Here is a 25884-nt window from a genome sequence, read left to right on the forward strand (position 1 = left end):
CAACCAGTGAGCCGGCATGAGGACCTCCCAGTACTGATGATAACCACAGCCTGAGCTGACACCTTGAATTCAGCCCAGGAAGACCTAGAGAATCTAGTCATGTCATTGCCTGGACTCCTGACATACAGAAACTAAAATAACAAATTTCTGCTTTAAGCTGCTAACTTTGTGTTATTTGTTATGCAGTAACAGGACACCAAAACAGTGTCCATAAACTGTTTACCCAGGAAATCCCAGCCTATGCATGTCGTCCCTGCATAAATAGTGCCCCCTTTCACTCTCAAGTAAGTCTGCTTTATATGATAAATTATATAGCCACCCTAACAATAATTTTACTTCCCAACCCCTTAAAACTCACAGATGTGGGAGAATAAATAGCTACCACCTGAAGGGATGCAGGAGAAGGGGACATTCTAGAGGGCAGTCAACCTCAATTAAGACGGGGGTGAAAGAAAAGTTTCAAGAAGCAGTAAAAGTGAGGGCAGCTTGCTGATTACAGCAGGGTTTTTTTTGGTTTTTGTTTTTTGAGAGAGAGAGAGAGAGAGAGAGAGAGAGAGAGAGAGTGAGCAAACAGGGGAAGGGCAGAGGGAGAGAAAGAGACTCCCAAGGAGGCTCCACGCCCAGCATGGAGCCCAACTTGGAGCTCGATCTCATGACTGTGAGACCATGACCTGAGCTGAGATCCAGTCAGACACCTGACCAACTGAGCCACCCAGGCGCCCCAGGAGCAGCAGTTCTAAAGGTTCTTGAGATGTGGAGAACTGTAAGAAGGATGGGGGGGAGGGTGGGCAATGAATCACCAACAGATCACGATGGGAATGGCAGTGCCATGCAAAAGAGCAAGGCCAGACAGCTTCAATGGCGATAGTGACTCATGAACACGAGGTGGGAGCTATGGTGGACACGGTTTCAGCAGCTCCTCTGAGGACTGTGGGATGTTGGGCTAAATGCCTCATTTACAGATTTTGTTCGGAATGTCTTCATGTATTTGCCTTACCTCATGTTGTAACTTGCCACAAGTGGGGATATTGCCCTATGCCTTTGAAAAAACCAATTCTTCTAAAAAGGAACTTTCATGCACTGCTGGTGGGAGATGAGCTGGTGCAACCACTGTGGAAAACAGCATGGACGCTGCACAACAAATTAAAAATAGAATTATTATATGATCCAATAATTCCACTACCAGGTATTTACCCAAAGAAAACGAAAACACTAACTCAAAAAGATAACACGCATCCCTACATTTATTGCACCATTATTTACAATAGTCAAATTTTGGAAGCAACCCAAGTGCCTATCAACAGATGAATGGATAAAGAATATGTGGTATATAGATACAATGAAATATTACTCAGCCATAATAAAGAATGAAGAATAAAGAACACCATTTGCAACCACATGGATGGATCTAGACAGCATAATGCTATGTGAAATAAGTCAGAGAAAGAAATACTATATGATGTCACTCATACATGGAATTTAAGAAACAAAACAAACGAACAAGGGGAAAAAAAGAGACAAACAAAACAACAGACTCTTAACTCTGGAGAACAAACTGGTGGTTACCCGAGGGGAGGTGGGTGAGGAGAGGGGCAAAATAGGTGAAGGGGATTAAGAGGACAATTAAGATGATCACTGAGTGAGGTATAAAGTTGTTGACTCACTGTATTGTACACCTGAAACTCATACAACACTGTATGTTAACTGCACTTGAATTTTAAAAATTAATTAAAAAAATTTTTAAAGCCTCCTGCCTAGTTTTACACTCTGTACAAAGGAGTTATTTAATTATGATGTGACTATTTGGAACTGGGCAGAAGTGTACCAAGAGGCACGGCATACCTTCTTCTCACTGAATGCATATTCTCTCAGAATTCAAGAGATGTGAGGAGAGGTGCACTAGTCAGAGGAGAATTAAATACCTGACAGAGGTCTTGGTCTCTGACAACAGAATATGTTCTGAGTCAGTAAGTAAATTATTTAATATCACTAATGCTCAAACAAGTATCCTAGACACGTGTGTTGCCTGTTAATATTTATTTTTTAAAAAGATGCAATAATGTTAACAGATTGCTAAACAAATCCAAGTACTTCCTTATTTATAGATTTTTGAAGAACAAGAGAAGTAACTTTGTTCAGAGGTGGAGTCTGCCCTCTGCTGGGAAGAAAGGAAAAACTTCCACATATTCCATATTACGTAACTGCCTCTACTGAGGCACTCAGCTAAACAAATGGTAGCTGTGCTACAAGTGTATTTTGTATAAACACACACACACACACACACACACACACACACACACACTTCCTGCCAAGTGGAAATCAGTCAAATACCTCTTGGTAAAGTGAAGACCAGGGTAAGCAGAGATCTGAATGTAAAGCACAGGGAAGGTCAGGAAATGGCTTCTTTCTAGCCCTCCTCATATATCTAGAAAGGGTTAAGAGTTTCTCTTTGGGAAAATGGAAAAGTTCCAGACAGATGGTGGTGATGGTTGCACAATAATATGAATGTGCTGAATGCCAGTGAAGTGGACACCTAAAAAGAGATAAAATGTAAATTTTATGTTGTACATATTTCACAGTAACTGAAAGACAGAGATGAGAGATAGAGGAAGAGGAAGAGGGGGAGGAAAAGAGGGAGGGAAGGATGCATACAGTAAATCAGAAAAGCATGGATGCCCAACCAAGGAAAATGAAGGTCAGGGTTAAGATCATTAAACAGGGATTAAAAACAACAGCACTATATTTGAAATACTTTAAAAGAATCTTTCTCCAAATCTGAATCATTTAAATAAGGGAATAAAAGTCCCAGTAAACATTATGCATCGTTGTTTTAACAAAGTGCTCTTTTAAAAAGCATAACTTTGTAGAAAAATAGGGTAGTCTCTATGGCTGAATTAACCATTTAAACAGAAACGCTTGTTCAGGTCGTAAGGCTTTCCTCCTGTGTGGCAGACTTGGATGCACGGCTGGGTGTCCTTTCATTCACCCATTTAACAGATCCTTACTGAGCATTAACTATAGGCCAGGAAATTATTTCCAAACATAACTGCACCGTCCCACTCACCACACCACACATGCTCCTCGTGATGGGACTTTACCCCCACCACCGCCACCAGCATCCTCTCCCTCCCCTGAGCTGGACTGGCCCTAGTGCCTTGACACTGTAACCAACAGAAGTTGGCAGAATGTGGCTGCGTGACTTCCACAGCTCAGGCAGAAAAGGCCTGACGGGTTTCCCCTAGTCCTCTTGGAACACTTGGTTCTCCAGATGCTCCCTCAGGGGATGCTGTCTCTGAAAACACCGCCACCATGCTGCGGAAAGCAGAGGCCACGTTCAGAGGCCACACAGGTGGCTCCAGTCTACAGTGTGGCTGAGTCCAGCCTTCTAACCATCCCAGGGCAGACACTGGCCAAGCGAGTGAAGAAGCACCCACCCCACTGGTACTTCAGTCATCCAGCAGAGACCTCAGAGGGCATGGAGCAGGGACAACCCAGCCCCCCTGCCCTATTCAAACTCCTGACACCAAACCCATGGGTGAAATAAAATGGTTGTTCTTTGGGAGCGTCTGAGTGGCTCAGTCGGTTAAGCGTCCGATTTCAGCTCAGGTCATGATCTCACGGTTCGTGAATTCGAGCCCCGCGTCGGGCTCTGTGCTGACAGCTCCGAGACTGGAGCCCGCTTCAGATTCTGTGTCTCCCTGTCTGCCCCTCCGCTGCTTGCACTCTGTCTCTCGCATTGTGTCAAAAATAAATAATAAGACGTTTAAAAAAAAATGGTTGTTTTATGTGACCAGTTTGGGAGTGGCTTATTTTGTAGCAACTGAAATACTGTACGTGCAGGCCTCCTAATGGCAAGGTTACTTGAAATATGACCCAAGACCAAGAGAAGATGACGACTATATCCTTGCAAACTGGAATATAAAAATCCATACTGATTCCATGGCCCACTGTCTTGTTTCCATGTGGAGGACCTTCTCTGGAGGACCCCAGCAGGTGGTCACTCTCTGCCCCTCCCTCCTCGGACCAGACTGGTTGGTTCTAGAGAAGGAATGAACATGCTAGCTCAGCCTCGTTCCCTCCCCTGTTTGCTGGTATCCACAAGCTCTACAGAAAGCAAACATGCTTCTCTGCTCCCAGAGCCATGAGCCTCCAGGCTCCGCTGCGTGCTGGGAAGGCCCACCTTGGGTTGGCTTATATTCAGTTCAGGGGCTACTGGCAGTCCATTATTTCCTCACAGTTAAAACCACCTTCTCGAACAGACTGCCATGTGCCCAACTCCCGGCTGCAATTGTGAGTGGGGAAAAGTGAAGTGGGATTAATGGAGTCTCCTAAAATCCTGCTAAGAACTGCTATTAGAAAAAAAGTCTTAGGGGGCACCTGGGGGGCTCAGTCAGTTAAGCATCCAACTCTTGATTTCAGCTCAGGTCATGATCCCGGAGTCAGGGGATCAAGCCCGGCATTGTGCTCTGCGCTGAGCAAGGAGCCTGCTTGGGATTTCCTCTGCCCCTCTCTGCTGCTTGCACTTTCTCTCAAAAGAAAAGAGAACAGAAGAGAAGAGAAGAGAAGAGAAGAGAAGAGAAGAGAAGAGAAGAGAAGAGAAAAAGAAGAGAAAAAAGAAGAGAGAAAAGAAAAGAAAAGAAAAGAAAAGAAAAGAAAAGAAAAGAAAAGAAAAGAAAAGAAAAGAAAAGAAAAAAGAAAAAAGGAAAGGAAAGGAAAGGAAAAAGAAAAGAAAAAAGAAAGGAAAAGGAAGGAAGGAAGGAAGGAAGGAAGGAAGGAAGGAAGGAAGGAAGGAAGGAAAGAAAGAGAAAGAAAGAAAGAAAGAAAGAAAGAAAGAAAGAAAGAAAGAAAGAAAGAAAGAAAGAAAGAAAGGTTAGAAATAGATATTCACTGACAGTTGTCTATACTCTCTGTCTCCATCTCTCTCCCCACTCCCTCTTGCACCCACTTGCGTCGGGTTTTGTCCCCACCACTCCACAGAAACTGTTCTTGCAAGACCACCTCTACAATGTTAGATGAGGGGCCACTTCTCAATCTCCTCCCTTGACTGTCACGGCACTGGACACAGAGGATCAATCCCTCCTCCTCAAAACACCCTTCACGCATAGTCCAGAACACCACCCTCTCCTGGCTTTCACCTTGTGTCACTGTTCACAGGTTCCTCCTCTTCTCTAAGATCTCTTAATGATGAGCCCTGAGGGCAGTTCTCATTCCTCTTCTCTTCTTTCTTCTCGCCTCTATTTCCACTCACTTGGTGGTACTGTTCAGTTGCATGGCTTTACATATCAACCACTTGCCAATGACCCCCAAGCTGACATCTCTATCTCAGACTTCTTTATGTTTAGACTCATATGCCATGGCCTATCCAACAACTCCCTATGTCTAGTAAGCAACTTAAATCCAACTGAACTGAATTCCCAGAGTGAACTCTCAATCCTAACCTCTACATGTACTCCATCCACAGCGGTCTCATCTCAGCTGATGACAATTCCATCCTTCTAGCTGTTTAGGACAAAACCTTCACTCCTGTCTTCTCACAAGCCACATCCAACGCATTAGGCAGATTCAGAAAGTAAATTCTAGTTCTACCCTTGTCACCACCGCTACTGCTACCATCCTACCACAGCTTGTTCTGATTACTGCAGTCATCTCTCCTGAAAGGCTCTTTCTGCTTCTATCTTTTCCTCCCACTTTACTCTTTACACGTTATCCAGACTCATCATTTTAAAAGATAAATCAAGCCATGCCATTCCTCTACTCAAAACCCTATGGACTCACATTCTGGGGTAAGTGGGTGGCTCAGCTGGTTGAGCCACCAACTATTCTTTTTTAGTGTTTATTTATTTTGAGAGAGAGAGAGAGAGAGAGAGAGAGAGAGGGAGGGAGGCAGGCACTGAGAGGGGGAGAGAAAGAATCCCAGCAATGTCTGTGCTGTCAGCACAAAGCCCAACACAGGGCTTGATCTCACCAACTGTGAGGTAATGACCTGAGCTGATATCAAGAGTTGGATGCTTAACTGACTGAGCTACCTGGATGCCCAGAGCACCTGACTCTTCAATTTGGCTCTAGTCATGGTCTCAGGATCCCAGGATCCTGAGTCAGGCTCTGTGTTGAATGTGGAGCCTGCTTGGGATTCTCTCACTCCCTCTCTTTCTGCCCCTACCCTACTCATATTCATTCGTTCTGTCTCTGTCTCTCTCTGTCTCTCTCTCTCTCTCTCTGTCTCTCTCTCTCTCTCCCCTGTAAAAAAAATAAACACTACTCATTCCACTAGAGTTAAGGCCAACATCCTTATTATGGTCAGAAAGGCCCTTGTGAGCTGTCCTCCTTTCCTATAGACCTCCTCCTATTCACTCCACTCTGGCCACATAAGCTTCTCTGCTGTTCCCTGAACTCAGAAACACACTCCTACTCACAGGATTCATGCTGAAAATGCCTCCTCTTCCCCAGATGTCTACTATCATACACCAAAGACTCTGTTCAAATCTCACTTTATCAACAAGGCCTCTATGACCCTATACTCTGGATGCTGCTTTTTGATTTCTTGTTCATGTGCAAGCCTAGTGTAAACTGGCAGAGGGGCTCTGATCCATCTACTAGGTACCCAGCTCCCTTTCATTCAAGGGCTTCTGCTGCTATTACTTTCTTCGAAGATCATTCCATGTGGCCAATGTCTAGTGGGAGTGGGAAGGGTAAAGAGAAGATGAGATACATCTGCTTTAAACAGCCCTGACCCAGAAGTAACACAGATCACCTGCAAACAAATCCCACTGGTCAGAACTAGTCATATGGCCCTGTCAGGCTGCAAGGATGACGGGCTAGATCATCCAGGTACAGGTCCAGGAAGAAAAGCAAAACATGGATATAGATAAGTACTTCTGATCACAAAATATGTTTCCTCCCTTTTCCTACAAACAAAACACACTCAAACCTCTCCAAAAAGAAAATGTGAAGCGCCACTCAGTCAGTGCATCTAAAGACAAGTCCAGGACGTCTGGGTCTATCACAGTCTTCTTCATCAGGATCATGCGTAGCTCCAAATGATGGACCCTATGAACGGATTGGGCAGATGATCCACACCCACCCTCCCCAGGCCCAACACACAATGGAGGAGCACAAGCACAAGGTTCTTCCTTATCTAATATCCTCCTTGGCAAAGTGGGCTCTGGCATGCCCTTCCTAGAGGCCGTACAGCCTTCACAGACCACCTCTTTGCAGAGCAAGTTCTGGGTCGTTAGAAAGTAGTCTTACAGTTAGAACAGTCAGGGGCTTGTTAAGTGCAGGCTCCTAGTTCCTTTGCCAATATATAATTCCCTCAAAAACTTAGTAGGCCTTTGATCTATTTGTTTCCAGTTAGTTCCATGTGCCAGTAACCGCACACAAAGTCTTTTCCTGGACATCATTCTTAAGGCTGATTTATGTCTTTGCCTCCATTCCTCTCGCTTTGAACTAACAGAAGCCACCTGGAGTCCAGATGAAACAACAGGTCAGCAGTTTCCAACGTTGGCTGCACGATGCAATCACTTGAGGGAACTTTTAAAAACTGTCTTATCTAGGTTTCATGTACCTTTGACCCATTAAATCAGAAGCTATGTAAGTGAGAGCAAGGTAATTCTGATGAACAGCCAAGAATGAGAACTCATGCCCTGATTCGATCTTTGCCATAGGACTGTCATCTTTCTTTGACTGAGAAGGTTCACTAGGCCTTTGTGGCTCAAAGCCTTTCTCAACTCTTACCTATTGCTCTCTAGGGTCTACAAGCAATCTGTTTTTCCTGTCACTGCTCCAACTGTCAGAACTTTCTCTATTCCCTTTCATTTTTTGCTTGGAAACTAGACAATTCTTTCTTAAGCTCATCTCTTTCGTGTAAGACCTAACAAAAGACAGTCAACACACACTCGCACTTCAGTCCTTTCCAACATTTGACCCAGAGCTCAGGTGGCAAGAAGTGGACCTTCTAAGTTATTATGGATGACAAATTTAGCCACTGGTCACCACTGCATAACATAGATTTCTGTCCTTCCCACCTCCAACATTGGTGTCCTTATCAGGGCTACCTGACAGCTAAGCCAACAACACAAATCTCAAGGTTTTGCTGTAATAGAACTTACTTCCAGAACCAGCTACTACAGCCAACACTAAAACCTCAGTAGCTTAACACAAGGTTTCTCTCTTGCTCCTAGCTCTCTTGATCAAAGTCAAGCAGGGGAGCAGGATATTCTTCTCCACCCATCATTCAAGGACCCAGTTTCCTTTCATTTATGGTTTCATCTTCCTCTGGGTCCTAATGAAGTTCTCTCCCCTAAGCTGTGGTAGAGAGGACAAAAAAGGCCCTCGGCTATTAATGGTCTTATTCTGGGAAGACACATATCACTCTGTTCACATTCCACTGATAACTGGTATTTACATGGTTTTTCTTAGATACAGGGAAGCTGAGAAATGTAGTCTAGTTGCATGCCAAGCAAAAATGGGAAAAGAGCAATGTCAGTGAGCCCTCATGGTCTCTTTCACACCCCTTAAAATTCAAGCCCCACTGAGCAGGAATCTTTGTCCGGTTCTGTTTGTAGATGTATCTCATATGCCTGTAATAGTGCCTGGTACGCACAGCATGAGTTCAAATAATATCTTTTGAACGAATAATGAATGCACAGAATTAATCACCATATAGCATTTTTTTCTAAAGTAAAGTCAAATGAATGGATTGATGCCTGACAGAATAATGAATTACATTGCATAGTTACTTAGACAAAATATTAAACTTTTGGAAAAATCAAAATAAACTTCCAAGCACCAATATAACACCTATCAAATCTACAATGCAAATTCATATACAAACTTGTTAAACGTACACTAAATTTATCCCTTGTGAACACAGAGAAATAGTTATTCAAATACTGAAATGACTATTAAAGAGATTACACATTTTTTGTTAGTAGAAACTTCTTTACCCACATCAGTCTCAAAATTCATTCAGATCTTCCTCAAAGAGCAAGGGTATTATACATACAGAGTTCTAATCCTAAAAACAAGTCACATACACACACACACACACACACACACACACACACACACACACACTGCTAAAAAACTTTACCAGGATGCATCAATCACACATAATGCACACACTCATCAAAATTCAAAACAGACAGCAACTTCAAAATGATGCATGCGTATTGTTTGCGATTTTTCTTGAAATCTTAAGTCACTATAACAAAAATAAATAAAATTTAAAAAACAACAAAGCTGAAATAAAAATAACAACAAATGGGGATATGACTTACTACACAAGAGTGTTATGAGAATCAAGCAAAAGCACAAAAATTCACTGTGATTTCTGTACTTTATGTATGCTTTTGCTCAATGAAATAAAGCACAGGAAAACCTGCTTTGTAAATCATAAAGCAATATTCAGTCACTTATATTTTAAAAAAATGTAAAATTCCCATTTCTAAAAGGGTTATAAATTAGCTAAATGAGCAAGTTCAAATTAAGATGAACAAGTTCCTCATTCTCTCTTTTTTTAATTTTTTTAATGTTTATTTATTTTGACGGGGAGAAAGACAGAGTGTGAGCGGGGAAGGGGCAGAGAGAGAGGGGGAGACACAGAATATGAAGCAGGCTCCAGGCTCTGAGCTGTCAGCACAGAGCCCGATGTGGGGCTCAACCCACAAACCACAAGATCATGACCTGAGCCAAAGTTGGACGCCTAACTGACTGAGCTACCCAGGCACCCCAAGCTCCTCATTCTCTAGCCCAACATGTAGATGAGAATTGTCAAAAGAAACATCCCAATGAATCCAATCATTACAAAAGGTAACAGAGCAAAGAGCTATCTCAGTGCTGAGAGTTAGACTCTAAACAAAAAACAGTGGGAAAAACATTAACAAATCATTTACCACCAAGCGACACTTGTACTTTAAGAAAGGGAAAAGCAACAACTTGGAAATCTATAAATTATCTCTATTCAATGAAAAAGGGAAGAGACTACTACGTTGTATTTTTTTCCTTTGCTTGTTTAAAAAATTTTTAAATAATCACTCCTCAACCAAAAACAATATTAGAATTTACAACACAACAAAACCCCAGATAGGATGTTCAGTTTAACACAAATTTTATGGTTAAGTATAACTGAAAACCTATCTGATAAAACAAAAAACAAAAAACAAAAAACTACCTCTAACATGTCAGAGATGTAGGAAGTAAAGTGCACACGTGGATTGAAAGTTGTTCTTTTTTTTTTTTTTTTTAACTAATCCCTGATATGAACTTACCTTCTTTTTGTTCTTGGTTGAGTTTTAAAAAGACTAATTAGAAAAAAGGGAAAGAAAAAAAAAATCCTGATTATTGAAGCTTTCTAAATACTTAAAGTCCAGTAGGATGACCAAGGGTAAGAACCTAAATCCTGAATTACACTTATGACACTCTATATGTTCTACCCTTTAGCAAACCAACCAACCAACAAATGAAAACCAGAGGGAAAAGTTTTTAAAACAACTTTTTGGAAATAAAAGTATGGCATTTTGTGGGGGTTGCCTGGGTGGCTCAGTCGGTTGAGTACCTGACTTCGGCTCAGGTCATAATCTCATGGTTCGTGAGTTCAAGTCCCACATTGGGCTCTCTGCAGTCAGTGAACAGACTACACTGTCCTCCTGTTTCTCTGCCCCTCCCTGCTCCCCACCCCTCTCTCTCTCTCTCTCTCTCTCTCAAATAAACATTAAAAAAATATATGGCATTTTTAAGACTCTGAAAATAAATTGAGAGACAGGAAGAAAAATGATTGATGCTAAGCTTGTTGCATGATTTGTAAACACTATAGGAAAATCACACATCAACCTCCACCCAAATACTGTTACTTAAAAGACTACTTTTGGGGCGCCTGGGTGGCGCAGTCGGTTAAGCGTCCGACTTCAGCTCAGGTCACGATCTCGCGGTCTGTGAGTTCGAGCCCTGCGTTGGGCTCTGGGCTGATGGCTCAGAGCCTGGAGCCTGCTTCCGATTCTGTGTCTCCTTCTCTCTCTGCCCCTCCCCCCTTCATGCTCTGTCTCTCTCTGTCTCAAAAATAAATAAACGTTAAAAAAAAATTTTTTAAATAAAAATAAAAGACTACTTTTGAAAATAAGGACACTGATGTGGCAACTGTAAAATACAGTATTTCCCCAACTTCAGAGAGACAAAAATTAACCCCTTTATTTCATGCAGCTTTCTTTACCCCATTTAAGCCCTACAGACATGAAGAAAATATGCTTTAAAAAAAAGAACTTTCAATCCCACGTAAAGCTCAGAGAGGAAGCTTTGGGAGAATACCTTTGCACAGTTTTAAAATAAGAAGACACTTCTCGCTTACTTTTCCATTTCAACTGTAATAATACCTCCAGCTCCTGAAACTTTAAAGATTCTGCTTGTAAAATCAGGTGATGAAGCGCAACACGCTCGCAACCCATCCCAAGTGTTGGCACCTAGATCTGACTGCACCACGTCCCTCTTTGCCAGGGACCTGTCGGGAGACCCTCCTGGTGCTGTTGGCGATGAAAGAGGAACAGCGGGGGACCCGGACTGACACACGAAGCAGTTACCCAGGAGGAGTGCTCCTTCATCTGGTGTTGGTTGCTGTGAGGGCCGCTGGCGTGGCCACGCCAAAAGCAGTTTTGGCAGAGCTGGTAGTTGTGGCACTGCTGGCATCGGTACCGGAAGCCCATCATACTCTCACACCGGCAATAGGAGCACTCCACGGGGTGGAAGACTTGTGGCAGGCAGACAGCAGGGCAGGGGAGAAGGGGCGGGAGAGGAGGAGAAGCAAGTTATCTTACTTTCACTCGGAGAGTCAAGTCAATACACTGGAAAACCACACCTAACGCAAAAAAGCAAAAGTGAAAACAACACTAACGCTGAAAACTCTGAAGCGCCTCCTAGTTAACTGAGCCGCCATTTACTAGAATAAGGGGGGAAAACAAGAAATGAGAAAAGGTTTTCAAGTTACAATATTACATTCCAGGGGTGCCCGGTGGCTTAATAGGTTAAGCCTCTAACTCTTGATACAGGCTTAGTCCGTGACCTCCTGGCGGTGACACTGAGCCCCCTGTCGGGCTCCACTCTGAGCATGGAACCTGCTGAGACTGTCTCCCTCCCTCTCTGCCCCTCCCCTGCTCATGTGTTGCACGTGCACACGCGCTTGCTCGCTCTCTCTCAAAATAAATAAACATTAAAGAGAAGACAATTACATTCCAATTCACCTTAGAAAATAACCAATTTCGGGGCGCCTGGGTGGCGCAGTCGGTTAAGCGTCCGACTTCAGCCAGGTCACGATCTCGCGGTCTGTGAGTTCGAGCCCCGCGTCAGGCTCTGGGCTGATGGCTCGGAGCCTGGAGCCTGTTTCCGATTCTGTGTCTCCCTCTCTCTCTGCCCCTCCCCCGTTCATGCTCTGTCTCTCTCTGTCCCAAAAGTAAATTAAAAAAAAAAAAAGTTGAAAAAAAAAAAAAAAAAAAAAAGAAAATAACCAATTTCTTTAAAACGAGACTCATGCTTCTCAAATTCAGATAAATATATAAGAAGAGAAAGTTTCAGTCTAAAATTTATTTTTCAAACCCATTGCTTTTTAAAGAGATTTATCATTGTCAGCTGTACAGACATTTGTTTCCTTTGCTAATAACACCTGGAATGATATACTATGGGTCTCTATTACCTGAAAATGGTATTTTACACAGTACTTTCAACTGAAGGCCTTCAAATGTTGGCTGAACTAAATGCTACAACATGCCTGGGCACAAGTTTGTGGTTACTGGTAAAAAAAAGTAAGGCTAGACATATTACCATGTTAGTTTTAGGTAAGAGTTCTAAGTAGCAAAACAGTAAAATAAAGTACTCTAGACCAACAAAGCAGCGGGGATTTGGAGGAAGGGAATCTTAGGGACCTGTCACCCTTTTCTCCGTTCATACAGCATGTCACCTTATGCAAACCTGCCAGGTAGCAGTCAGGATTCATAGAGATTGCTGGGATTCTCTTACAGCCTGAACATCCAGTTCACTGAGTGGGAAGTGGGCAATGCATAACTGTATATTAAAGACAGTTGTTTATTCTTTTAAGTGTTGGTAACATAATTGTTCCCTCTGGCAATTCAATTCTGAACACAAGAAATGGAAGTCAATAGGAAAAGGGCATATAGTATTCAAATCTTCACTTGAATAACTCTTTTTAGCAATATGTATACAAATCCAATCTTATTTCAATAATAAGGGTTTTGGGGGGTGCCTGGGTGGCTCAGTCGGTTATGCATCTGACTTTGGCTCAGGTCACGATCTCACAGTTCGTGAGTTCAAGCCCTACTTCAGGTAAGCTTGAACCCCACATCAGGTGAGCTAGAGCCCCACTTCGAGTAAGCCCCACATCTCTCTCCCTCTCTCTCTGCCCCTCGCTCACTTGCACCCTCTCTCTCTCTCAAAAAAATAAAATAAGGATTTTGGGTTCTGTTTCCAAAAATGTACATCAAGACTCAGGGGGGGAAAAAAAAAGGAGCACTTGGTGAAGAAAACAATGTAACAAGATCATTAAAGACTATAAAAAGTAAAATCAAGAATAAGAACTCCAAAGGACATAATTCCTCTAAGAAATTCAAGCATTTTGTCATCAAGATATTTCTAAGGAATAATGAAAGTGCTGATAAGACTCTGTGCTCCAAATTAAAACTATACAATCTAGTAAAGTTCCACCAAAGAACACTACTCTCAAATCAATCTGGAGCTAATATCAACACAGTCAACATCAGCATATCAGAATTTATAATTCTATATAACTTTCAGTTAATATTAAATAATATATAGGGGCACCTGGGTGGCTCAGTCGGTTGAGCGTCCGACTTCAGCTCAGGTCATGATCTCACGGCTCATGAGTTCGAGCCCTACATCGGGCTCTGTGCTGACAGCTCAGAGCCTGGAACCTGCTTCAGATTCTGTGTCACCCTCTCTCTGACTCTCCCTCACTCATGCTCTGTCTCTCTCTCTCTCAAAAATAAACATTCAAAAAAATTAAAAATATATACATATTAAATATATGTATATTAATATTAAATTATCAAGTATATTCTGATAATCTTGGATGAATATGCATGTCTATGTGATTTTTCTTTTCTTCTACACCAGTCAAGAGCCAACACTTACATTAGATAGTATAAGGGGCTGACCAGATGGAAAGGAGAGCCAGAATAAGGAAAGGATCACCTATGTACTGGGTCAATTATAAATAAGATCAAGTTTTGGTAAAAGTATTCTTTTTGGAAGAATACATCATGTTGTACCTTCTTATATATTATATGCTTGGATTTTTCAATTAAAAAAGTGCAACTTCTGCTTAAGCAAATAGATATCTGTCCTTATTAATAGTAACTTCAGTATGATTCCAGCGATGAAGTCCATAGAAAAAGCCCAAACAACAACAAAAATACCATATATAAATATATAGAAATACCATAATTTTAGAATTTACTTCCCGCCATAAAAATTAAGATATGTAGATAAATGTTACCGTGATAGATAACATGTTTTATTTTTAAGATATTGCAATGAGTTCATACTATTTCTCTGTCGCTGAGGAAAATATCACTAACCTCATAAGAATGTAATCAACAAGTAATACACTATATACAAAGTAACAGTAAAATGTTCACAATGATAACAAAAAAATCAGAACAAAAGAGATTCTTTCTACTTGGCATAGCAAATACAAAATGATTTCATGAAAACAAATTGAATATAAAAGTACTAAAACACTTCAGGTTAAAAGTATTGCCTCCAAAAGAACTAATAATACTGTAATAATTTAACAGTATAAATCTCTATCCAAAAATCTTGTTAAAAAATTATTTAACTGTTTTAGTTTAGTCAAGAGATTCTCGACCTTTAATTAAATAATCCTGAATCTAAGGTACCTGTGAACTAAAGCCACAGTGGGGCAAAAGGCTGAGAGGTTTAAAAACAGAAGATATGGATGGGACAGAGAGAAGATAAAAAGAGTATGGAAGTGTATTTCATTCTTAAAAAGGGAAAAGGGGCTCTGCTTTTTAGCTCCTTTCACTTGTTACTGGTTCTCTTTGGCGGAATAAGATACAGGCAAAGGCCCGGAGAGGAAGGAGGGAGGTTACATAAAAAACTTCAGCCTTTCCTTTAACAAACTCAGACAACCTAAACAATGAGATAAATGGATAACAGCAGAAGAAAAAATTAAGAAGTTACTAAGAGATAACTGTCATTTTAAGCAAAACAGATTTAGTCAAATTCCTGGAAAAGATACCGAGAGTAATTCAAGGTAAAATAGTAAAGGAAGAAGTAAAGATGTATGAAGTACCAAATCCTACCTTAGCTATTCTCCTTGAAACTACTCTAAAAGCATTATAATTTTAGTGGGTGATACTGCATATATGCAATTTTTTAGAACTATGAATTTTATAAATTAAAGGAAAAAAGGAAGGCATAGGTAAATCAGGTCGGTTCAAGTAGAAAACAATCACCTGAAATCTCAGGGGGAAAAGCCAAGAGTGTGAACCACAAAGTTTGATATTACTATTTCTTGGTACCCTAAGTAATAAGTCCCCTTCCCTTACTTTTCTTTAAGAAATAAATATCCATCGAGGCGCCTGGGTGGTTCAGTAGGGTAAGTGTCTGACTTCACCTGTGTCTGACTTCACAGTTCGTGGGTTCGAGCCCCGCATCGGACTCTGTGCTGACAGCTCAGAGCCTGGAGCCTGCTTCAGATTCTTTGTCTCCCTCTCGCTCTGCCCCTCCCCATTCATGCTCTGTCTGTCTGTCTCTCTCTCTTTCTCTCTCAAAAGTAAAATAAGCATTAAAAAAATAAATGAACTTGTAATTAAAAAAAAGAAATATCCCTCTTTTGAAAGCTAAAATCACAAATCCAAATGACAGAGTGACAACCAATGTCAATTATAATTTTCTTTTTTTTTTTTTTTTTTTTTTTTTTTTTTTTTAATAATTTTCAATGGTAATAGCTAAGGACATTACAAAATACTATCAGCTCGTGTATTTCCTATAGCACAAGAAACTGAATGATAAAAGTTCCGCTTACCATTCTCAACATGGGCAAGCCTATGCATGAGAGGTAGCCAGACAAGGCACTGGGGGGGAGGATCGGCCATCATTGTGTCTAAAAACATATTTAGCATGATCTTTTTCTGTAAAGAGAAGAAGAGCAAACATACTTTATATTATTAATGAATTCCAAAATTACGTTGATCTAGAATTCTCCCAACCAAGTTGTAATGAAATCCTTGTGAAGTTCCATAGCAAAATACAATATTTTACATTACTAGAGACAATGCAACATACTGTATGTCACTACAATAGTCACATGCATTTCCACACACATTATTTTGAGTCTTAAAACAACTGTACCAGGTAAATAGGTTAGGTATTATTACTAACTTCATATTACAGATGAGAAAATAAAGAAGCATTTATATGACTTGTGAAGGTCCTACTCAAACAGGACACAAAGCCAGCACAGGAACTCAGCTGTCCTTCAAACTACTATTTATGTTAACCAGTGGGGGAGACAGACATCCCACACCTTATTATAAAACAACATCAGTGAGGGACGCCTGGGTGGCTCAGGTGGTTAAGTGCCCGACTCTTGATTTTCGCTCAGGTCATAATCTTAGCGTTCATGGAATCAAGCCCCAAGTCAGGCTCCCCACTGACAGTGTGGAGCCTGTTCGGGATTCTCTCTACCTCTCTTTCTGCTCCTCTCCCATGCTTGCTCTCACTCGCTCTCTCTCTCAAAATAAAACAATAAATAAACATTAAAAAAATCAGTGAAAGCAGAACTACTCCATTTATTGTTTACCGTATCTCCAGCATTTCATAACATTGGTGTGTTATCACTAAATAAATACTGCAGTGAGGGGCAAACACTCTTAAACATCATTTAACAACTTTCTTGTACAGAAAGAAAGAAAGAAAACTAAAGGGAAGAATTGGATGAAATTAGAGCCTAAACATCCAATGTCCATCACTCCCCCCCCCCCATTACATCATCTCCCCAGCTAGACTGCATTTTTCTGTTTCATCTTTATTTCTCTCTTTTAAACAAATACATACGAAGCTTCCACTGTGTGTGAAACACCGGTATAATTACATTCCACTGGATACAAAAAAATCAGAAAACAGTTTAGAAAAAATAGAGCCATGAGATATAGATAGAACAGATTATCAAAAATTTTCAAATTAATGAATTTTCCTTATTTCCTCTAACCCACAAAGCACCTTTCCTGCTTTGGAGATGGGAGAGCTCTATGATTATAACCTGGACACGGAGGCCCCCACTTCCAACTTTATTCCTAAAGAAGGGCAGAGACAAAAGGGTGAACACAGGAGAGCAGGAGATACAGGCCCAGTAAGTAGTGCTTTTCTAATAAGCCCTGGTCTCACCATTCAAAGGCAGGGGGAGGGAATGAGGACTGGAGCATGTGGACACCAAAAGGCACCCAGAATCTCATCTCACTCTCCCAAGTAACTACGTTCTCAGTCCCACCACCTTTTCTTGAGGTGAAAAACAGGGTATATGAAATGGAGTGTTTCCCCATAAAACTTTAAAATACTTTATTTCAGGAAGGAAAAAAAAGGACAAAATTGGTTAGAGCCGACTCAAAGATTTTGCCAGTATATTATAAAACAAGTGATTTTTACCACTAATCCGTTCACCTCAAATTGGAAGCAACAAGTGAAGGCACCGGGGTGGCTAGTCAGGAGGATGGCGGCCTCCAGCATTTGTATCCGATCCACCGTGACACCTTTGCAGTGATGGTTCCATCATGCAAACAGGAGACTACAGACTCACTTCTGTGTATCTTTTTGGCAAATATGAGAATCTTGGTTTCATTGTATGTAAATTGGAGATAATTCTTATTAAGAATAATCTTAAAAAAAAAAGAAACTGGTAAGTAGGGAACAGAAAAGGGAGGATAAAGTAGATGTAGAACAAGAAAGGCTTTTGCAATAAAACTCAAAAAAGATGAAGAAAGAGGAAGGAAAGCCTCAGATTCAGGACAGAGGCTGGAGGCCATCACTGAATTAAGGGAGGGAAGGGGCGAGCAAGAGGGCTGAATGAGGGTGATAATAGTAAGAACCTACCATACAAAGGCCCTTTATAGATATCTGTGCGTGGGTGAAATTTGAAAAATATCTACTCAATTAGGCTAAATAAAGTTTTCCAAAGTGTTTTCCATCTCAGGCATCCAAGTCCCTAACGTTTCTGACACCTCAGTGGAATCTCGGAGGAATGAGTGAACAACATTAAAAACAAAACTAGAAAGTCACCAAACATTTGAATGGAGGTCCAGATATAGAAAATGCCTCTTCCTATGGATATGCACATAACCGTAACAAAGCAACAAAAAAATGAAAAGTGTCCCCGTAACATTACTGAGAAAGAAGATACTAAGAAGTGTTTTTTAGCTAGCAAGAGGTAGGAACCAAAACTTAAATGTATGTTTTAATTAATATTTCTATATATTTTATATCTAATTTGTTACTTTATATCTTACATTAAAATTAATTTTTACAAGTCTACCTGTAATTCTAATGCTACTTTCTCTAACAAGTTTTGACTCACCTATCATGGAGGCTTCTTTTTTAATCTTCGAGATGAAAAGGAACAATTATATATGACATCTCATTAGACCCTGATAAAAATGCTCAGGGCCAGCTTACAAAAGTTGTTCTAAGGTCATACTGTGATGTGAAGTCCTCCAAAATCATGAGGAATGAAACCAGAACTGTGTCCCAGTAGCGTCTTCAATAAACCATGTGATTTGGGGAAAATCGCTTACCCTTCTGGTTTCAGTTTTCTCACCTATCAAAGGTAGAGCAGTAGTTCTCAAGTGTGTTCAGAAGCTGCCCTGTTGGTTCCTAAAACATTTGCAATGAGTCCCTGAGGCTGGGGCTATTTTCATAGAATTCTCAGGCATTATTTGCCCTTTTCAATCTCATTCTCTTATAGGCAAACAGTGGGCATTCCAGAGGCAAGGCGGCAGATTCACAACCATCTGAAAAAGCTACTAAAGCACTCCTCCCTTTCCCAACTCCTCGCCACGTGAGGCCAGATTTCTTTCTACACTTCAACTAAAACAACGTATCACAACAGATTGAAAGGATAAGCAGACAGGACAATCCAGCTATCTTCAACTGAGCCAAATATTAAAATGATTTGCAAAAATGTAGAACCATGGCATTCTTGTTAAATTTTTTTGTTTTGGAATATATAGCTTTTTTCATAAAAATATGTTTTCGAGGGGCGCCTGGGTGGCGCAGTCGGTTAAGCGTCCGACTTCAGCCAGGTCACGATCTCGCGGTCCGTGAGTTCGAGCCCCGCATCAGGCTCTGGGCTGACGGCTCGGAGCCTGGAGCCTGTTTCCGATTCTGTGTCTCCCTCTCTCTCTGCCCCTCCCCCGTTCATGCTCTGTCTCTCTCTGTCCCAAAAATAAAAACAAAAAAAAAACGTTGAAAAAAAAAAGAAAACATATATATATATATATATATATATATATATATATATATATTTTTTTTTTTTTTTTTTTTTTGGGACAGAGAGAGACAGAGCATGAACGGGGGAGGGGCAGAGAGAGAGGGAGACACAGAATCGGAAACAGGCTCCAGGCTCCGAGCCGTCAGCCCAGAGCCTGATGCGGGGCTCGAACTCACGGACCGCGAGATCGTGACCTGGCTGAAGTCGGACGCTTAACCGACTGCGCCACCCAGGCGCCCCAGTATGTTTTCGAATATATAGTTTTTCATAAAAATGTTTTCAAATATATAGCTTTTTTTCATTAAAACATTTAAGATTTAACAGACTTCTCATTGTTATTTTTACATGACAATATCTTTAATTTCTCAATTTTAATTTCTAGTATAGAACTATTAATAGAAATAACTCACATGAACAAAAGCTCTTTAGGGTCCTCAATAATTTTTATTGTAAAGAGGTCCTGAGACCAAAAAGTTTGAGAACTGCTGTGCTAGACCTCTCAGCTCAAAAATTCCGTGATTTAGTAAATGACTGTGTAAATGACCAGTTAGCACTTTTTTCTCCTTTTTTGTTTTGTTTTTCATCCTTGAGTTGAACACATTCTTTGCATTTTTCCCTATTTAAAAAAAAAAAACCTTTTTTTTATAAATGTTTATTTATTTTTGAGAGAGACAGAGACAGAATGCGAGTGGGTTAGGGGCAGAGAGAGAGGGAGACACAGAACCCGAAGCAGGCTCCAGGCTCTGAGCTGTCAGCACAGAGCCCAACGTGGGGCTCGAACTCACAAGCTGTGAGAGCCGAAGTCGGACGGTCAACCGACTGAGCCACCCAGGTGCCCGCATTTTTCTCTATTTTTATAGCACAGTATTTATAACAAAAACTACAACAAAATTGCAAAAACTGCTTCCCACAATTCTCATTTTCCTATATTTCCCTGTAAATGTACATATGATTCTATGTAATTATGTACATAGGGTAGATAAAAATATATAATGTTTTTTCACTTAACTTTTTTTAAAATACTAATTGTTTTGCTACAAGGTCTTCATTTCTAATCATTTTAACAGCTGCCTGATCCACTGAGCTGAGATGCCATGATTTATCTCTGCCTTCCTCTATAAAACACTGAGGCTGTTTCTATCCTTGTGTGTACTCATATATATTTTTCCCTGGAAGTAAGCATTTCTTTTTGTCATCTACCTTCCTGCCCTTTGTTATTCTAATCCTCAATACTGACAATTATTACCCTAGAGCCATTCTCACCTCCTTCCCTCTACCCATGACTACATTTTCCCTGTTTTAAAAGGGGGTAGAGGGGCGCCTGGGTGGCGCAGTCGGTTGAGCGTCCGACTTCAGCCAGGTCACGATCTCGCGGTCCGTGAGTTCGAGCCCCGCGTCAGGCTCTGGGCCGATGGCTCGGAGCCTGGAGCCTGTTTCCGATTCTGTGTCTCCCTCTCTCTCTGCCCCTCCCCCGTTCATGCTCTGTCTCTCTCTGTCCCAAAAATAAATAAAAAACGTTGAAAAAAAAATTTAAAAAAAAAAAAAAAAAAAAGGGGGTAGAGACCACCCCTTAAAAATAAGAAATCCAGTATCACTAAAACAACATGAGAAAACAAGTAAATTAGTTTAGCATTGGGTCATCACAGGTGCAATTTCCAGCCTCATCATTTCCATTAAAACCTCCTATTTCCTTATGGGCAACAGGTAAGTTTTTTGTTTTTTTTTTTTAAAGACTTTTATTTTTAATCTCTGTACCCAATGTGGGGCTTGAACTTACAACCCCGAGATCAGGAGTCACATGCTCTACCAACTGAGCCATCCAGGTTCCCCAACAGGTAAGTATTTCTTATTCATTGCTCTGACTTACTTGGTAATCAGTAAAACCATGAATGACATACGGTTAACAAACCTGAAACATTTTTAAAAGTGTTTTTAAAGTCTTCTAGATTAAAATATTTTTATACAAACTTTTGTGTAGAGTTAAAAATATTTTGTCTGACCAGGACAAACATAAATTAACTGGTTATAGGACCAGTGCTATGGGTCAGCCTTTTGATTATTATTAGACACTGAATTTGACCATATCACAAATTTATTTTGAACTTGAAAAATTAAAGTACTTTGTAATGACATAACAATATCATGCTGCTGTGCTCTTTTTTTAATGTTTATTTTTGGGAGACAAAGAAAGAGCACAAGCAGGAGAGGGACAGAGAAGGGCGGGGCGGGGGGGGAGACAGAGGATCTGAAGCAGGCTCTGTGCTGACAAGCAGCTAGACCAATGTGGGGCTTGAACTCACAAACTGTGAGATCATGACCTGAGCCAAAGTTGGACGCTCAACGGACTGAGTTACCCAGGCACCCCTGCTGTGCTCTTTGTTAGAGATGATTTTATTTATTATGGTTAAAAAATGGGGGAAACTTCAGTACTTCTGAAATACTATATTTTCCTCACTGCAAAGACTGTTTCATTTGAGAAAATCACAGAATAAAAATATCAATGAAAACAACAACAAGGTTTCAGATACATCCATGAGATTTAAGCTTTCAGTTAGAATTCAAACCAAGAAACTTTCTCATGCCATATTTGATTTAAATCATTTAATCCAACAAATCTCTAGTAAGCATCAATCATTTTCCAGACACTGTTAGTCACAGGGATATAAAGTTGAAGGAGATCAAGGTGTATCCCTTCAGGGCGTAAGTGAACTAGATATAACACGCCATGGGAATGCAGAAGAGGAACAATTAATCCTACAATGAAAGATTCAGAGCATCAAAGAAGAAGGGCTATTTTATCTGGGGTATGAAATATGAGGGCTTCTATTGGAGAGAAAGAAGGTCAGGGGTTATTGGCATTTCAGTGAGAGCTAATATCATTTGAAATGACAGCATACGCAGGACCAAATGTAGACATAATTCAGCTGAAGTGACAACAGGAACAGCTCTGACCAAGTTCACACATGTGCAAGAAAAGACAACCCATCATAACTACTGGCCAAGTGCAATTGTAAGATATTAGTGTCTGTATGAGGTACCTGGATATCAGAGATGGTAAGGTGTGAAAGAGTGTCTTCAAATCAATGAAACATGGTAATTACCCAACTAGATTATCTTGGTAATGAGGGACTGCTGATGGAGATTGTAAAATCTGCTTAATTGGAATTCCTATGAAATACACATATACACGCACCAGGTAATTCTTATCAAACTTTATACAACGTCCAGGAAAACAAAGTCAGAACATCCAGAAAATGTCTCACTTCAAAGATGGAGTGGGGAGAAAAGTCATTTTGGCATGTAGCAGAAGAGGATATGCGGATCAAAGTATAGCCAGAGGACATCTCCAGGCACAAGAAATACTGTTGCTGTTCTGAAAAATCCACTGGTGATAATGTAATCCCATTTCTACCCACTGCCCACCTCCCCATGAATCACGGAGAGTCCCAACACCCAGTGAAAGAGCACCGCTCCCTTCCCATCTCCCTCTCTCCCCTACTCATTCAGTCTTCCATAAAGACGGACATCAAGTTTAAGATCCTCTGCAGGGTGGACTGAACACTTCAAACTAAAGTCAATATGAACCTAAAAAATAAATAGCACAACAAATAGCAATCATCTTTTTAAGGAGAAACAGAACTCATCCTTAAACTCTGAAGTTTAGAAAAATTGGGGAGAGATTTAACATATTCACTGCTTGTTTTTTAATAACTTTTAAGTCTCTAAAGTCAGTTTGTTAGTTTACAAACACTGAAAAATCAATATACCTGGTCTACCCACCAAAATATTAGCCTTGAGGTGCTATGTTAACACTGTGCTTTATACAGACAATAATCATTAGCACAAATAAACAGCTAGATTTTTTCTAAAAATTTTAAAATATACCAAAGTAGAGAGAATAGTATAATATGCTTGTTACCCAGCTTCAACAATTCTCAATAATGACTAATTTTAATTTATGCCTTCACACTTCTTTCAGTATGGAATATTTTGAAACAAATTCCAGGCATACTATTTCTTGAATTAACTTCACTCCAGTGGCTTATTACGGACACCTCAGATGTTTATGAAACTGATAAAAGAATCTTTGATATTGAGGTTTATAGGAAACCACCAGAGCATCTTCCAAAGTGGCTCATATGAGAGTTCTAGTCGCTCCAAATCTTCACCAACATTAGTTGTCAGTCTGGATTTTAGCTATTCCAGTGGATGTGTTCTGCTGAATTAGCTTATAAATGCCTTTAATATTTGTTGTGTTTTTAAAACTATGTTAAGTCCAACATCTTTTTTGGGGTCTGTTTGTGAAAAGCAGGCAAAATTGTTTTTTAGAAAAGAATTCAAGCTATATTAAAATAAAGAAACACGTAATTCTCTTCACATCATTTGAAAAATTCAAGAATTTCTCCTGTAATGCAACACAGACATCACTGAAAAGCTGCATACTGCAAAGCAGTGGATTTAAAAATAAGGTATATGAGAAAAAACAGGGTTGGCACAAACCTAAAAACAGATGCCACCTTGTAAACAGAGAACAAAACAACAGCAACACTAATAGCACAATTAAATCTCTCACAGGCACTGCCAACAAGGTCACTATCAGATGATACCTTTCAGTCCTAAGTCCTGAGTCATTTTTTCCCTTCTTTATAATAAGGGCATACAACTTGTAACACAGATCAATTTTATCAAAACTAAATACGGGCTCCAGGGAATAGCTAACTCCATCAATCAATTTTTGTAGCACAGGTGTGAGGGGTCCTAAAAACAATGTCTTCACACATCTTTCTTGTGCATCCACAGTTTCACCCCTTAATACTACAGAAGTGAAGCAGTTCATGAATCCTGCAAACCAGCCGCTTCTTTCACCAGAGAAAGGTACTTCTGCAGGTTTTCCACTTCTTTCTTAAAACAGTCCTACATTCTCTTTCATTGTGATCACTTTTTTGCTCAGCCCAGAACATTAATATGCTGGGAAAACTGCACGTGAATCAACAGAGCAATTTCCACTTTACACTGACCCTGTTCTCTCGCTATCTGATGGTGGATAAGTTAACTCGTGTTAAAAAACACATAGGTAGGAAAATAAACCATACAGGAAAAGCCCATTTTCAAAAAGAAACCCAAAACTCATTGGATTTAACTCTTGCTGCATGAACCTCTGTCCAAAGTCTCATATTTTTGGTCATTCTATCAGTAGTTTCTTTTTCTTTTGAGGGTCCTTTTTTGGGCCATCTTTACAGACCACGGAAAGCTCAAGTTTCCTCTAGCCTGAGATGCTGCTCTGACTTTTTCAAATTTGGCACATACCAAAGCACAGACTGAGTTTTTTATAGGAATCAGAGGCAGATAAGAAGCAACAGCCAAGCTGTAAGTTCAAAAGCCTCACAATAAAGGCAGAAGGTGATCTGGAGAATCCTAGGATTAACAGCTGGAAATTTCTGTATATTCTTCAACATTTTAAACTGTCGTTCCAGTACTAGATTCTCATTATAGTCCTCACGTTACAATCAGATCAAAGGTTACTTTAGGTTTAAAACCCCACATAACTGTCATCCACTGGTCAGATGTTACTCTTCACAGACACTTCTTTGTATAAATTCCCCTCCCCATTCATTCTGACACACTTTACTTAACAGTAGCATTCCAGGACTTGATCAAGTTTTAGCCTGACCTCCAGGAAGTATCTTGTGTGAAAAGCCACATGTACATCAGATATGATCACCCCAGAGTATTGTGGGGGCAACCGTTTAATGTAATGGTACTACTAAAGCAGTAGCACCGAGAGGAATTCTAAGTGAAAACTGTCTGGGGCCCCTGTGTAGCTCAGTCGGTTCAACATCTGGCTCTTGATCTCAACTCAGTTCTCACAGCTGTGAGTTCAAGCCCCACAGTGGGCTCCACAATGGACGTGAAGCCTACTTAAAAAATAAATTAAAATCAATGGAAAATGTTTGTAGTTTCTTTATCACACTCATCCTCACATCGCTTCAGGGCATTTTAATACCTGAAGGACATTCCTGTACCAGGATATGTATGGAAAGCCTCATCTCATTTAGAAATGCATATCTATGGGGAAAACGCAAACTATACTAGAATAAAATGAAGCACAGAGCTATTTTTACTGTGCTAAAAGCTGATATTGTCATTTATACTGAGAAAGACATAAAGTATGCGCAGAGGCAAATTTCCACAAAAACAATAAGCCAAAGTATGTACAAATTTGGAAGAACATCTCCTCAGAACTTACTAAAAATAACTCACCAGTATTATGGGTGCCACTTTCGGTGCTAAAGCTAATGAGTAATCTCTAAACAAATTACAAAATAGTTTTTGAAAGTCTGAGTTCAAATAAATATGAATTC

The 25884-nt window shown here is 40.3% G+C and overlaps 1 protein-coding gene and 1 long non-coding RNA gene across 27 annotated transcripts in view; both read right to left on the minus strand.

Moving 5' to 3' along the window:
• Positions 1-25884, minus strand: part of DTNB (dystrobrevin beta) — a 244904-nt gene that overhangs the window by 146210 nt on the left and 72810 nt on the right. For all 26 annotated transcript variants that reach the window (XR_009248268.1, XM_058682745.1, XM_058682732.1 and 23 more), the window contains 2 exons: positions 16067-16172; positions 11571-11737 (listed from right to left, as the gene is read on the minus strand). Coding sequence is in view for 25 of the 26 variants with exons in the window: in XM_058682745.1 (XP_058538728.1) it covers positions 11571-11737; positions 16067-16172 (273 nt within the window). In the remaining variant the exon portion in view is untranslated. The remainder of the gene's footprint in view (positions 1-11570; positions 11738-16066; positions 16173-25884) is intronic.
• LOC131484475 (uncharacterized) lies at positions 533-8887 on the minus strand. Its single transcript, XR_009248270.1, has 2 exons — positions 5136-8887; positions 533-4038 (listed from the first exon to the last, which is right to left on the minus strand). It is a non-coding gene; the product is annotated as an uncharacterized LOC131484475 (long non-coding RNA).

This window comes from Neofelis nebulosa, chromosome 9, assembly GCF_028018385.1.
Source record: "Neofelis nebulosa isolate mNeoNeb1 chromosome 9, mNeoNeb1.pri, whole genome shotgun sequence".
NCBI lineage: Eukaryota > Metazoa > Chordata > Mammalia > Carnivora > Felidae > Neofelis > Neofelis nebulosa.